The 15,295-nt window shown below is 43.0% G+C and overlaps 1 protein-coding gene across 1 annotated transcript; it reads right to left on the reverse strand.

The window, feature by feature from the left end:
• Positions 1–1,534: 1,534 nt before the first annotated feature.
• LOC141940475 (opsin-5-like) lies at positions 1,535–8,702 on the reverse strand. The gene is made up of 4 exons (XM_074861376.1): positions 8,552–8,702; positions 5,391–5,684; positions 4,469–4,800; positions 1,535–3,657 (listed from the first exon to the last, which is right to left on the reverse strand). Exons 1-4 carry the CDS (start codon positions 8,625–8,627, stop codon positions 3,310–3,312), a joined length of 1,050 nt encoding a protein of 349 aa, XP_074717477.1. The 5' UTR covers positions 8,628–8,702; the 3' UTR covers positions 1,535–3,309.
• Between the last annotated feature and the right edge of the window lie 6,593 nt (positions 8,703–15,295).

Raw genomic sequence — 15,295 nt, forward strand, 5'->3', positions numbered from 1 at the left:
GGGTGGAACCCAGGTCTCTGCAGTGTTAGCCTCATGCTCCAGCTGCCAGAACAATGCTTTCCCTCAGAGAATTGATCTTTGTTTTGAAGTGAGTCACATTTAATGTTACAGATGGGAAAACTGACACTTAACAGAAGTGATCTAGTCCTGCAAGTTATTCCTACACTTGGATACGCAGAGACTGCCTAGAAGGTTTTTGAAAGTAAGGCACTGAATTCCAATTTATTTTAATGCAAATCAGAGTGCTAGTTGTGTTATTTAACTTTACATACCATCTGATTAGGGAACTCCATTTATCTTCAATGGCAAGAAAGGAACTGAATGTGGTTCCCTCAGATGTGCATGTCTGCATTGAAAACTTCCACAGTTTGGTGAGGTAACTCCTAGTATGTGAACAGGGTTAGATGCAGTTGGAGTTTTTACCTTAAATATTTGTTTGTGTTGGGATGACTGCGCTGGTGACTGCAGACATAAGATGCCCAGATTCACACCTGAGGTAAGTGCTTGCATACTGCTTCAATGTCTTAGAAGACCACTTAGTTGACAACACAGTGCAGAGCTGGGTAGGAAATACCATGAAATTAGAGTTATAATTTGACCATAAGTTGACTTCATGAAACAAGAAAAAACAACTAGTCCGCTGACGTTAATGCTATTACTTGCTTTCCTAGTTCTTTGGTCAAGGGCAGCCCTGCTTTTTAAATTTTCTGTATATAACATAAAACCATCTAAAATTCAGCCTCTACTGGGGAAGTTTTGATTTGCTTCTCACTGAGTCTGAAAAATGAAAAAGAGATTTGAGCCATATTTGATACACAAACACCTGGACTTTGATTTTTAAAAATGAAATACATAAACAGGTAATAAATCAGGCTATTAAAGCGTTATACTTGAACATTAACAATATGCAGATCCTTTGGTTTTACAGAGATTTTGTCTGTATTGTAGAATGACATATTTTTCATATTACATAGACTTTAAAAGCATTTACAAGTGGATGTGGGCCTGTTCTGCTCCTAAACTTTCCACAGAGGAAGCTCACATTACCCCACATTATTAACGTGCATCTCACTGTTCCATTCACAAATCTTCAATTAGCAGATGGGAATATATATTTTGCTGTTTATTCTAAACATCAAGCAACTGAGCAAGTGAAAGCAAAAACTCTTAAGGTGGAAGATGATTATTAAAATACAGTTTCATTTTCCTATCAGGTTATTTTTTAAAGCTGAAAAAATGCTGACAATTCACATTTACCCTAACAAGTCCCTTTCCAGCATGTTCATGTTTTCTCCACCTGCTGACACACTCCTCTGACCCCTCTTGTTTGACGCTGTTGTCCCTTTTGCATTTTCCTCGGCCATCTCCTTGCGCTCCCCACAAACACACTTGCGTAACGCTCTCCTGCCTCTTCTCCTCTTCCCAAATATTTTCCTTCAGCTTTCACATGCTCCCCTCTCAGTTACTCGTGTTTTCTCCTGCCCCCCACGTTCCTCTTCCCTTGTCCCATTTTCCTGTGCCAGGGGCTGTCGGAGGTGACTGTTTCCCAGAGGATGCTTCACCTCTTCGTATTTGGGAGAGAAGACTGAGTGCAGTCTCATTCCGTATGGAGCTCTGTGAGTGACAACCCAGGACAAGATAATGTCGCCCTGGAGGCAACTTAATTTAGGAATTTTTCACAACTTTTTACAAATAAACCTAGTTTAATCTAGTGGAATATTTATGAGAGTTAGTGACACTGCCAGGGGCAGGAGTTCAGGGGAAAGCAAGCTCCTTAAAGTTTCCTAACCCTCGACTTAGTAATTAATTTGTGCCTTAGTGTGTTACAGCTCACATCTCATTTTGTTTGTTCTTCCGTAATCCAAACTCCACAGTAACAGAAATTCTCATAGCCACAGAAGTGTTTATCTTTTAATCCTGTTCTTGGCCTTAGCTGTAGCTTATAAAATGAAACTAATTATTAGGGTTTGAGTGTGACAGAAGTTTTCAAGAACTCAAAGTCCATTCAGTAGTGTTTTAGATTGTTGTTTAAATTCTGTGCCAAATCTGTGGTTTAACTCTTCTTGTCTTCACTGAACCAATGCAATGATGGATGTGGTCAGCTGAGCAAGCAGGGGAAGCGAGAACTGCTGCAGCTACAAGGCCATATTTTGTACAACATTTGAAACCCTAAAGAAAACTGTTTGTGTCCTTTAAAATCACAAACAGTGAGTCAGAGAGAGAGAGATTTAAACTGTAGGAGCTCATCATTTCCATCTCTGAATCTCTTTTGTTAAAGCCAGCTAACAGGGTGGTGTTAGGTATGCTATAAACCAAATCAGCAGACTCTGTTCTTGGTGTCAGTTGTGTCAGTGCTCCAGCCAGCGGGGAACTGAGTGTCTCAGGAGCTCCCACTGAAGCGATGAGAACTAGGACTGCATCTGCAGGATTACTGCTGAGAGCTGAGCAGGTCACCCCGGGGATGTCTTTTGGCATGCTGTACAGAGTGCTCCTCCAGAAAACAAATGCTCCAACAGCTTTCATGGTTGAAGAGCTGTTATACCTCAGCAAGCCACAGCGTAAGTGCACAGTTCCTTTTGCTAAGCGATTCCTTCACTTGTCCTTGTGCTATTTGTGGTACACAGAAGGCATCAGTCACTGACTGCCATATTCCCACCCCACCTCTCCAGACTAAGGCTGCTCAACTCCTTTTCGAGCTTGTGTTTTGAGGAGTTGGAACTCTACCTCTGACAGAGCAAGGAACTGTAGATCTCTAGAAGACATTTTGATAGCAGCCACTTTATCATATTTTCCTGGCATTCCATATTTCTTGCTACCCATATGGTTTCTGTCTGTATTGCTGGAAAGCTACACTCTCAGCTGCATTTATTTGGTAACACTTTGTGTTCAACCTGTGGTTTTCTTTGATGGCTGTTTTACTGAGAGAGGCAAGAGTGTGCAGATAGATTGCATTAAAAAGTCAAAAGTATAAGAAAAAAAAATCCTCATTTAATTATATCTGTTTCCCTGAAAATAAGTTTAGTTTACATGTTTAGTAAACTAATGTTTTAAATGTTTAAACATGTTTTATTTAGTACATAAATCTATCTATTTCCTCTAAAGTGGAAATTCTTGAAAAAAATAGCATTTTTAATGACAATAATGACAAATTTTTAATGACAATATTTGAGAGTTGCTTAAAAATATATACTTAAACCTCTGTATTTGACATAAGATATGCCGTGACAACCCCATGTGCTGCATTCCTACTCATTTGGACCCCTGAGTGAGCCCAAGTTTCGACCTGTGTTGTGAAACCATCGCTGCGTTTCAGCGAGTTGCAGCTCCCTGGTTCTCCACCTTTGCAGCAGAAGAGAGACGTACATTGTCCCTCCCACTCCACATCATCGACACAGGATTTTCAGCAGAGTTGTCGGTGCTGAAGAAAGGAACTCGCCAGCCACAGCAACACTGCAATTGTTTAATTTCACGACGAAAAGTTTTGCTGAAGATGTAGTAAATAAAAGGGTTATATGCTGTTGAAGATTTGGCAAACAGACAGGGCAGCAGTGTAACAACGGGCTGTAGGGAATCACTGGAGTTAAATATGGACCAGAAGCTGGCTGCTGCATACGGTGTCCACGAGCTCAGGAACCCCACCGAGATGAGCACAGCCATCTGAAAGGGAAACAGGGCTTCAGTTCTCAGCTTCACTGACAGGGTCTGATACTTGGGCACATGGTGTGGGGGTGAAATCACACCTCAGACAGCTGAAATACCTGGAACTGTATGTTTGCTGCAGTGTGACAGGAGCACAGGTAACACTGGACAGTGCCTATATGCTTTTGTTCCCACCTAGCAGATCTGCACTGTGGGTTTCTTATGAGGCCATTGTTTTCGTCTCCTTCCCTAACTCTGGCTGTAATATGTCATGGGAGACACAGCCCAGCCAGATAGTTTAGCCTGTCAATAGACTGGTCTCTAGAAAGCTTGGGTCAATTCTGATTTTCCACAAGAAATGAGCAACTGAAGTGCTTATCTGAAAAAATGTTATATTAAAAAATCCCACTTCTATCCAGAATTTCTGTGTAGCTCTCACTCAGAATAGCCACTCAGTCAATTAAAATACCTAGGATGACAGAACAAGACCTCCACCCCAGCTACACATGAAAGGATTCAACAGCTATTCCAGTATGACTGGAAATCTATTATGTCCATTAAGATCTTGGATGCAACTGCCTAAAGATTTAACAAGCTGCATTGTATCTATAATATATTATCCTGATCAAGCTACTGAAATGACAAGGATTCCAGAAGCCCCCTGTTCCTCTGAGGAGTGCACAGTATGGGCAAGACTGGAACCACATCTTCATCTTTGGTCACTACTAAACAAAGCAAAGAAGGGTCTCCAGGAGCCATGCATGAGCAGAACCAGTTCTCTGAAAGCTCCTGATTACTACAGACTCTTCCCATCACTGGGATAACTCACCAATGTCAGCTTCTTCTCCAGTTTAGCTGCATTAGGGATCCTGTCAGCATTCTGGATCTCTTGGTACGCTTTATGAACCTTCCAGGCAATTCCCAAGTAACAGGCAACGATGGTCAGTGCAGGCAGGACAGTGCACAGAAGGAACATGCTCAGGATGAACGAGAAGCCATTGGAGGAGTTGTGGAACTTGCTCCAGGCAATTGTACAAGAGATGCCAAACGGCTCAGGGCCATAGTAGCCCCAGCCTACCAAGGGCAGAATGGCCCACAGCAAGGAGTAGAGCCAGATGAAGGTAATCAAGATGCGAACAGTGTTCTTGGTGATTTTGTTACCTGCAGAAAAGAGGAAGACCAACCATATACGGATCTCATCTCAGTCATAACTTTTCAAACAGAAGGGTGGTGGCTACAAATATACTCGGGATGCTGCTGCTGGAGTTCCTTAACCTTTGGTCATCTTGAGAAACATAACAAAGTGTCCATGGATTGGGTGACACCTGAGTGCAGCCCTCAGTGCTGTTCTAAAGTTTAGTAGGTCAGGGAGCTTTACAAGATCAAGTTGACCCCAAATGTACCATGTTCCCAGCCCCGGAATGCCAGGAGAATATTCCTTCCTCTCAAATTCCAGTATGTCTGCTTGCACACAAATAGGAAGACGAGACAGGCTTGTCTAGCAAAACATTTGGGCTCTCCACTCTCAAGTAGTTTCACTTGGTATTACTGAGAAGTGAGAAACCTCATTGTTTAATACAGAATTTAATCAGGTCCTTCTAGGAACATTAGGGTTTGATATCGGACTAAAAATTGAGGCTCATTCCTACAACTACTGAACTGATACTCCATGCTATATTCCACAAAGTATTTCTCTGAATGTAATAGCCCAAATGCACCACTACAAGATTACCAGAAATATAATTACTTACTGTCAGATTTGGATGAATTGGTGACAAGAAATCGAATCACGGCCATGGCACACAGGGTCATCATGCTGCAGACACCAAAAAGAAAACCCATCAGGGCATAGTATATGCAGGACGCATCTCCTCCCAGCCAAGCGTGGTTCCAGGCGGATGCAATGGCCAGTGGATACATGCTGATTGCCATTCCAATATCTGCTACTGCCAAGTTGACTGTAAGCAGCTCTGGTGACTTCAGGAGGGAAGAGCGTTTCACAGCTGTAGCAAGGACAACTGAATTTCCAAGGATTGTCAGGATGGCTGAAAGAGAAGAATCAGCACAGACAATAATATCGCATAGTTTACACACCTGTGAAATCTGTTGACTATACAAAGGATGTGAAAAATGCCAGTCATTGGCCTGGGACTGAAGTCTGGAAGACAGGACAGACCTGGAGACCAGGCAGAATTCAGCACTTGCCAGGCTAACAGAGCACCACCACGCTGATGCTTTGAGAACACGCCGGTGTGTACCTGCTATGCCCTGCTATGAAACCGTGCTCCTCAGCTCACGGCGAGGGAACTCGTTCTCTTAGACAGCAGGTAGGACATGCCACCTGGATGGCATTTCTGAGAGCTGCCCCACTGCTCGGCATCCCCACCACAGCATCCACTGTTTTGCTTCAGCCAGCTCTTGGATTTCAATTCCTGCCTCCCTGCAGGGATTTCCCAGTCAGGCTGTGTTTCTATTATGGACCTGCTAGAGCAAAGAGTGCTTCAGATTTCTGTTCACAGCCTCCTGTAGTGCTGACCAGCCTACCTGACTGGGGGAAATTTTGTCGTATGAATAGTAGACCATATCTTGCCCCTTCGCATCACCACACTATAGCTCTTCACTTCCACGTCACACTCCGCTCTCCAGGCACTATATCACACCTATTCCCCCATGGCTCCTACCTCATGCGAACAGCCCACACCCGTTCACTCCATTCTTACATTATCTTGCACAACACACTATCAAGTAAAATGGGTCTATCCACCTTCTTTTTTCCCTGGTAATGTCCTCACTTACTTCTCCTTCCTACTGAAGAACTCCAGCTGTACTGCCTGCTTGTCCCCTCCTCTCATCTGGTGCCCTCCACTTCCCAAACCCTCCCCCCTTTGCAATGTATCTTCCACTGGAGCCCCAGCACGTGTCTCCTGGGCTCTGAGCTGCCTCAATAGTCAACATGGGCTGGCTGTGCAGCTCAGGGCTCTCTCTGGTCAAGTGGTTAAGAATCACTCTATCTGCCACAGTTCAGACACCTACACTGTTCTGGTGGTCTCTGAGTGCAGTGAGACAGACCATAGAAATTGTTTAGCCAGAAGCATGCAGCAGGCTGGAGATTGCTCTGCAAAAGGACCCGTTGGACACATGTTATTCAGATATGCCACAGGGCTTCAAAGCATTCATGACAACAGTGTCAACAGTCCAAGTAGCAAACAACTCATTTTCTCCTTTTTTTCAAGAGAACATTGTGCTGGAGCTACACTTTGATCAAAGGTTTTCCTGAGAAGGTGCCCTCTAAAGTCAGAAGTTAAATAAAGAAACAGAAAAAGACTCTGTCATGTTCCCTCATCACTGTTAATGCAGAAAGGCTGAATTTGCTCACAGATGCCACATAATAAAGTGCCCACAGAGGAATTAATAAAGGCACATGCAACAAAATGGAATAAATACACTGGCATAAATCCAAGAATGGGCAGAGATGCCAAGACAAAGCCTTAGACAGCACAGAGGTACAAATCTGAGACCCCACATCCCTCTTTCATTCCCTTTCTAACCACACACATTCACTTGGCACCTCTGGATATGCTTGAAGAGTTCCCTGAGCTCTTAGTTGTATGTCTGCACACCCGGAGATGCCCATGGTGGCTTGGCACGGGGCCGCTTGCTGACAGATAGCAACCTGTGGCTTGGTGAGAAGAGCACTCTCCTGCCAAACAACAGCCACAGGTTGGGACATCCTCAGGCTTCAGGAGGAAAACTAACCCCAGTTCTTCTGTGAGAGCTGTAACTACTACACAAAAGGTAGGAAGTAGCTCTTAGTCTTAGCATCAGGGGCGGACATCCAGGCCCACCCTCTCTTTTATTTTGACAGATACTATTCCCCTCCATCCCGCTGCCTATGAGGCTGCTGGATGGCACAGGACAAAACTGTGAGCTGCATCTATGCACTTAACTTTTGTATGAGAAAACAGCTGGCATCCTGACTTGCATTAAAAGAAAAACCCTTCGTTGTTTTCCAGGTAGTGATTTTTCTCACCCTGAGTTGTACTCTCTGCTGTCAGCACAACTGAGGGAGCAGTGCAGGGAAAGGTGTGCAGGAACAGGGGCGAGATGTGAAATGCTAAAGTCCAGCATTGCTGCTCAGAGACTCTATATTAAAGCACATAAAAATATATGCTTGTCTTTCTTTTTCAAATGATCTGAAGGGAAGAAGGTACTCGCATCTTAGCAAAATCCAGTTGGACTGCATGCCTAAACCAATTCTGCTCCTCTCCAAATCTACACCAATAGTAAACAAATCACCTGGGTACATGCAACAAACAGACAAGGAAAAAAATGCCTAGCTAAAGCCATGCTGGAGCAGACTGGTAGATATCCCCACTCGTATTTCACTGTAAATCTGCCTTCAGCAGGGCAAACAGGCCATTATAAAAACCAGAAATGCTATTTGGAAAACCTTTGTTATTTTATACCAGTTTATCCTACCAAGACACAGCTGCTCTTTATGCATAATTAACATCCCCCTAACATCCCCCCCTCGCAAGGGTCAGACCAAAGGTGCTCTCCCCTGATCAGTCCCATGAAACAGGCTGCCTCATCTCTCAATTCACAGGGCTGAGATGCCAGGAGAAGCGGCAGACAACTTATTTTGAATGCTTGTGATGCCTCAGAGGCAAACTTATGCTGGCAAGTCTTCAGCACTGAAACAAAAGATTGTAAATCTGAGAGTGGAGATTAATCCTGGCATCCAACCAACTCAAAGGCGATAAGCAGGAACCTGTGCGGAAACAGATATTCTATCATTTCCCTCCAGCTTCCTCTGGAGCTGCCGGTGCTGACCACAGCACTGACAGGGCAGCCCCACTGTGTCCGCTCCTAGACTTGAAGCAAACAAGCAGGCTGCGAAGGCAGAACTCACCTATGATCAGAAGAAAGACCCCAGCTCCATAATCCACAACTGGGTGGAGTTTGGAAATGTATTGCTCCTCCATCATCCCTTGTGGAAGAGGGTGAAGGTTTTAAATCAAAGGTGAAGTGACTGTAGGGGCAAATAGACTCTTCCTCATGGTTTGCCGGCTGCAGATGTGAGCTGGGCAGTTGGGTGCTGTCAGTGTGAAGGCACCCTTCTGCTTTCTCCTCTCTCCCTCCCTCTTGTGTGGCAGGGGAGAAGCCTGGAGTGAGGGAAAGGCTCCCTCCCTGGGGAGAGGGAGTGAAAGCTAGGCAGAGCCACTGCCAGAGTGATCCCGCCTGCCTGGCTGCCTGGCAGAGCATCTCTCCACCCACCCCCTCCTCTCACACCACTCTGCTCCTTGGCTTGTCAAGAAACTTCACAACGCAAATCCCCTCAAACTGCCATTGCTGAGCAAAACCAATTGTCGTTCAACCATCAGCAGTCTTGGGAAATAAATCCAGGCTGAGGGATCAGGCAGGGGAAGGAAGGTTGGCAGTTTTGTTTTCCAGCTTTATGGCTGAGTATGGGAAATACAAGGTTGGGGTGGGGGGCATCTTTGTGTTGAAGTATTAGAGGAAAACTGTTTGCTGAAGGGGTTCAGAAGGGCCAAAGTCACACCACTGAAGGCAGGACTTTCAGACCTGCTCCAGGGCAGAACTGGAGGATGCTCAGTCAGGTGTGCACAGCTGCAGAGCACCGCAGCAGAACCAAGCTCTGAGTTCACTCTAGTAACACTTCAGTGTTTTTACCTGGCAGGCAGCCAGTGCAATGTCTTACATCCAAGTTTACCTTCTCCTTGTAATACTCGAGCCTAAAATCATCATAACGCTCTCTCAGTCTTAATGCTAAGTTTTGCTCCAGGCTCCAAGTAAGTGCTACAGGTTCATCTATCAATTTACATATGCAGGTCTTGGTTTTGGTGCACGCACTTAACAGCTCTGTAGTTAAGTGTAGCAATGCCATTAACTCGACTTTTAGCCTGGGCAGCACCCACTCAGCACATTGAAGACTTGACCTATTCTAAATTACTTAATTCCAGTACCTGGATATGCTAAGCTGCATTAGCATCATTCTCTGCTTGGCCTATTTTACTCTGTTCAGACATAGGGAATTTTAAAATCCCCAAGAGCATGTGGGCATCTCATGTGCAATCTAGATGGAATTTGGGTGCTTAAGTATAGAAGGAACAGCCTAAATTCTGAAATCCTTAGGGATCTGAGAGACTTCAAAAGCTTTGAGTTTCACCATAAAGCAAAACTGGCCATGCTCAGATATGCTGCCACCTCAGCTTTGCTGCGTGTCTCTGTGCTTGTTCCCCGCTGAAGCTGTCTGGGATTTACACACCAGGGATCCCTGCGCTGAAGACTTTGAGGAGTTTAATTCAGCAACCAAGTACATGCAACACAACACATACAGCACAGGGCTCAGTAGCACTCACAGTCTTCTCAGGGCACCTTTGTTGTAAAAGCTTAGCCCTCCTCTGTGAAATGGAGAAATCAGTTCCCTCCTCTGGTTTCAGAGACTCGAATATATGTTTTTCCTGTAAGAGCATTTTATTCTGCAGGTTACAGATGCTTAGGCGAAAGGAAAATGGCATAACAAAGAGAAGCTTTCCTCTCCACTTGAAGCTGGATTACTCCACACCTAAATCACAAGACTGGAGGGAGAAAAACCAGCTGGTACCTGACTCTCTAGTGTGGTGCTGAAGGGAGCTCTTGCTCCAAAAGTTGTTAATCTATTTTGCAATGAACAGCTATAGCATAAAAAAAGTCTGCAGGGGTAACGGTGGTTCAGTATTGGCCACTAACTACAGCTTCAAAATGTGAACTAATCTCACAGAGATGCTGCTCAGGGTATAGTTATTACTTTAAATAAATAAAATCCCTGTATCTGGGACCATGGCCCCACACCAGGATTCCCCACTGACAGCATGCTGGGTGTTACGAATTTTGTTCTTAGTAAATCTGCCTCCACCACTGGACAGAGAACTTGGGTATGAAATTCAGCACTAATTCTGCTGTCAGACACAAACCTCATTTTGAAGGGAGGCTGAGCACTACTAAGAGTTAGGTGGCTTCATTAGCCTACAGCAATGCCCTAGTTCCCAAGTCCTGCTGTCAGGAGCTAAATGGAGGCAAGACATAGCAGAGGAGAGCAGAGAGAGAATGTCTATTTTTCCATCAGAGAACAGATACTGTAGCTCACAGTATTATCCAAATGGAGATTTCAAGAGATGCTACAACCTAATGATTCCCATCCTCAGAAACCACTTCTTTGTGCTAAGCTCCTTCTTGACTAAGGCTGGCTTATGTGTAGTCAGCTTAAGTTTTCTGAAAAATTCACCCAACCCATCCCATGTTGCTCCAAAGTCTGTAAAAGCACAACGGAGTCCATATGTATTCATGGCATAGATAAGTACTAGGAGATGGAACAGTCCACCAGTTCTTCTTCTGAGCTTATAAAATTCTAACTCAATGACAGAAATTGCTGGCCTGAAAAATCTGAGGAGATAAGACAAAAAGGTTGTGAGGTTCCTGTTTAAACTGGACAGCTAGAAAGGCGTGAGTTATGGGTAAAGGGAAGGAAAAACAGACAGGAGGGACTCGGAGTCTTATCAGGGTGAAGAGAGACTGATGTTCCAAACCTTGATCCAATGAAAAGAGCACGCAGGATCACAGAATCATTGAGGCTGGAAGTCACCTCTGAAGATGTCCAAGTCCCCTGATCAGAACAGGGTCAGCTACAGTAGATTGCTCAAGGCCGTATCCAGTTGGGTTTTGTATATCTCCAAGGATGGAAACACCACAATAGGTGGAGCTCCTCTGTGCTCAACTTGTTCCTGTGCCCCTTTGTGGTCTCATTCAAAGTCTCATAGAGTTTTTGAATAAAGATACCATGTAACTCAAGAAATCAAGCACCTACTCATGATCTGTTCAGTACAGACATCCTTCACTGAATGTTCCTTGGCAGCAGACAGTCACCTGAATGTAGTTGTTTGCTGCAACGCCTCTCAAGCCTTGGGTCTATAAGCAAGTGAGTATCAATTTAATCTAGGAAGGTAGGATATATACAATATTAATTATAGAAGAAAGTTCTTCTATCAGAAAAGGCTAAAAAAGTTCAGATACCATGTCTCAAAAACGTGCCTAGCAATAAGTCTTAAACAGATTGATCAAATCAGTGTAGTCTGTTCAAGAGAGGTTACCATTTGATCCCCATTTGGGGAAGAAATATCTGCTAAAGTCAGCAAGAGACAGAGTAAATCCTGTGACAGAAGGAAGATTGCTGCATTCTGACAATTAATCCAGTATAGTGCACACAGAACCATAATATCAGTAAATTAAATGATGCCAGAACACCACAAAGATGCTGGAATTTGACTGTTCACCTTGTTAAATTCACAGAAGAGTTGCTGGCACTGTTTTGGGCTGGGCTAACTAGCAATGTCCTAAGTCATTCCCAGGCACAGGTCAGCTAAAATGGGCTCAGGACCATTCCTGGTGTGGCGGCAAGGACATTGATTTTGAGGATAAAGTGACAGCGTTAAGTTCCCTGATGCAGATGTTGCCCATAGGTTTTGCTCTCATCCTGGATGCAAACATTTAGCTGAGAAATAGATTCTCCAGGTGCAGTCATTAGATGAGAAGTGACTGTTTTAAAGGATTGTTAGTGCTCAAATAGATCTTATAATTCTGATAAAGACAATTCTTTGGAAAGTTCCTGGCCTGTGCCACGTAGTCAGCTCACCTAATGTTTCTTTTTTGTGGAATCACGACAGAGGGCTCAGTTCAAGGAGCCTGACGTCACCCAATCCAAGTAAGTTGTCCTGCTTTCCCACTTGTTGCATGGTCCATCCTCTCACTACTGAAATAAGATATTAGATTTCTTCAGGCAAGCAAAGAGAAAACAGAGGCAAGATTAAAACATTTTGCTGAGAATTTAATGACTCCCTGAAGACCCCATTGGCTACATCAGGAGCCTAGTCCTCTTCCAACTTTTGTGGGCACCTTAGATTACACTGTGTGGATATTTCATGCTGGTTTAGATGGCATTTCATTTATTGTGAAACCCTGAATTTAGCATTCACATGGGGTAGGATTACATCAACAGTTCGGTTACGAAATGGAAGAAAAGAAAATAAATGATTAAAACCAGAAGAGTTGACTGATCCCAAATCCAGTGCATTATTCATGTGGTGTTTAACAATAGCAAGTTGTACCCAGCATTATCTTTCTGCACGTCAGATCAATCTGGATTATCTGTTTACAACCAAAGCACAGTCAAAGTTTATACATCTTGACAGACACAACTTTTGGGGATCATATTTTAGAACTGTTTTGTGAAACTTCAATTTAAGAAAGTGCTCTTTAAATTAGACAGACAGAAGAATAAAGTTGCTACCTACTCACTTCTGAAAGGTTACGTGAAACTTAAAATTAATTCACCGTGAAACCATATATACATATTTGGTATAAATATATACATATATTTAAACCAACTTCCTATTGTTGATGTCAAACAGGGCATGAGTTGCATAATTACTTGATGCTACCAAGTTAGAATGTACCACAAATTTATTCTTCCTTTTCACAGAAAAAAAAAAGAAAAAAAAAGAGTATTCAAAATCTGTAGGACCAAGGGAATTGTTCTGAATTGTTGCCAGTATGTGGTAGTTTATGTTGCAGAGATAAAATGTCTCAATTTTTGGAGCCAAGAATATTGTGTTTGGTTTGGTACCATGTATCAATATTGTTGATATCTCCTGATATCTGGAGAGGACTATGAATCTATGTCCATATCTGCACAGAAGTCATGTCTATCAAAAATAGTCATGTACCATTTAGAAGAGGAGCATGGCTTTGCTATTCCTCTTTACCTCTGGCTGCTCTGTCCAGATCTTCTCTTCTGTGAAGATTCTGAGACTTCAAGCTGAGCAGAGTACTGCAAACAATCTATTTGGACAGTCCCTTTTGGGTGCCTTCTCCTTGCTTCAAAACAAGTCTGTCATGATGTACACTCAAGCTTTTTTATTAACAAATGCCACCTTTTTCAAAATCTGTGGAGGAGATGACTTCATCGTATTCTCCAGGAATTCCTACAACTTCTTTCCATTTAACTATTAGGCTATTTCTGCAGTCTTTCTTACTTTTGGAAACTCATCTTTGAACTGAGACCTCTAGTTGAGCTTCTAGCTTTCACCTCCATTTATGAAAACCAGAATCAGCATTTAAGTTGAATTCTCAGAGTCTGTTCATGACGTTGTATGTTTTCAACAACCAAATCTTGTTTAAGCTGGTATTTGCAACCTCAAGCATAGTAATTTCTAAATTGTTTTCTTCTGGATGTCTGCACTGACTTGCATGTTATTGCCTGAGGGGTCATTTACAAAGTCTAAATTTGGTCTAGGGACACTAACCTCCTTAGCTTCCCCCCTACAGTAACTGAAGGTAGTTGCTCCCCTGAAGAATCCAGTTTGGATCAATAAATTTTGCTCTTTCACTAAAACCATTTTTACATATAATACTCGGCTGTTGCTTAACCCAGTCAAAGTGGGTACAGCTCTCCACCATAGCAGTTAGAGACTCACCAGGAAGACCTGAGCTGCAGCTGTTATTCCAGTGAGTGTTTGACCCCAGAGCAGAAAGTGGATTCCAAACCCAAGGCCAACACACAGGACTGAAAGATGATTTTAAGATTTTTACATGACTTTTATTCTTCACTTTTAAGAGTTGTTCAACACTACTGGCAGATTGAGGTGAGAGTAAATAGCAGTTTAACACTAAATGAGTGACCAATGATTGAGACATGAGGAAACAAAAACTTGTACAACATCCACACCAGGACTAGTAAATATAACATGGAACTAAAACCAGAAGCTCACACTTATCAAACAACAGCGTCATAATTTGTTTGTAGCTGGTAACCATTGAGACTCATTCTGCATTGGTGAAAAGGAGAGGATAAGATGTACAGCTGTGAGGAAAGTCACACGTGGAGTAAAGATGTGTTGTGTCCCTGACATGACAAGCCAGCTCTTTCCAACTGGCCAACAGGCTGCCCTCTCAGGAACAATTTTAATTTTTTTTTTTCACAGTTCCCAAATATGACATGAAAGGCACTAATTTGAGAAGTAATATGAAAGCAAGACAAAGCAGAAACATAGCATGAGGTGGGAAGGGAAAGATGGTAATGAGTTACGAAAAGGTTAATTCAACATGCAAGTATGAAGCATATTATAGCTATTTCTTTCAAAGGTGTGAGAAGACAGACACTAATACACTATGAGTGGAAAGGAAATGACACCAAAAGTGCTAACAGAAAATGAAAACTACTGCTATGTCAGGAAAAAAGAAGAATAGAATGTATTGCCCATGGTGTGGAATTTGACAATGCAAACCTGCTCATATTTAATATGGTGACAGCGTTTCCGGACCTCAGTTTAATAGTAGTATGAACAGCACTAATCCTCTAATTTTCAAGGTTTCAAAGACAAATTCATGTCCTGTTATGCTGGATATTGCACAAATAATCATGAGGGGACACTCGCTTGCAGTTTAAGTAATTTTTCAACTATTTATTGACAGTAGTTTTTAGTAGCAAGCTCCACTGAATTTCCTTTGCATTTTGGTCCTGCACTCCATTTATTCATGGTTCTTCTGTGTCATTCTGATCAGGGGAAAAAGTTATACAGTTTGTAGAATGCACCACCCA

This window comes from Strix uralensis, chromosome 3 (assembly GCF_047716275.1).
Source record: "Strix uralensis isolate ZFMK-TIS-50842 chromosome 3, bStrUra1, whole genome shotgun sequence".
Taxonomy (NCBI): Eukaryota; Metazoa; Chordata; class Aves; order Strigiformes; family Strigidae; genus Strix; species Strix uralensis.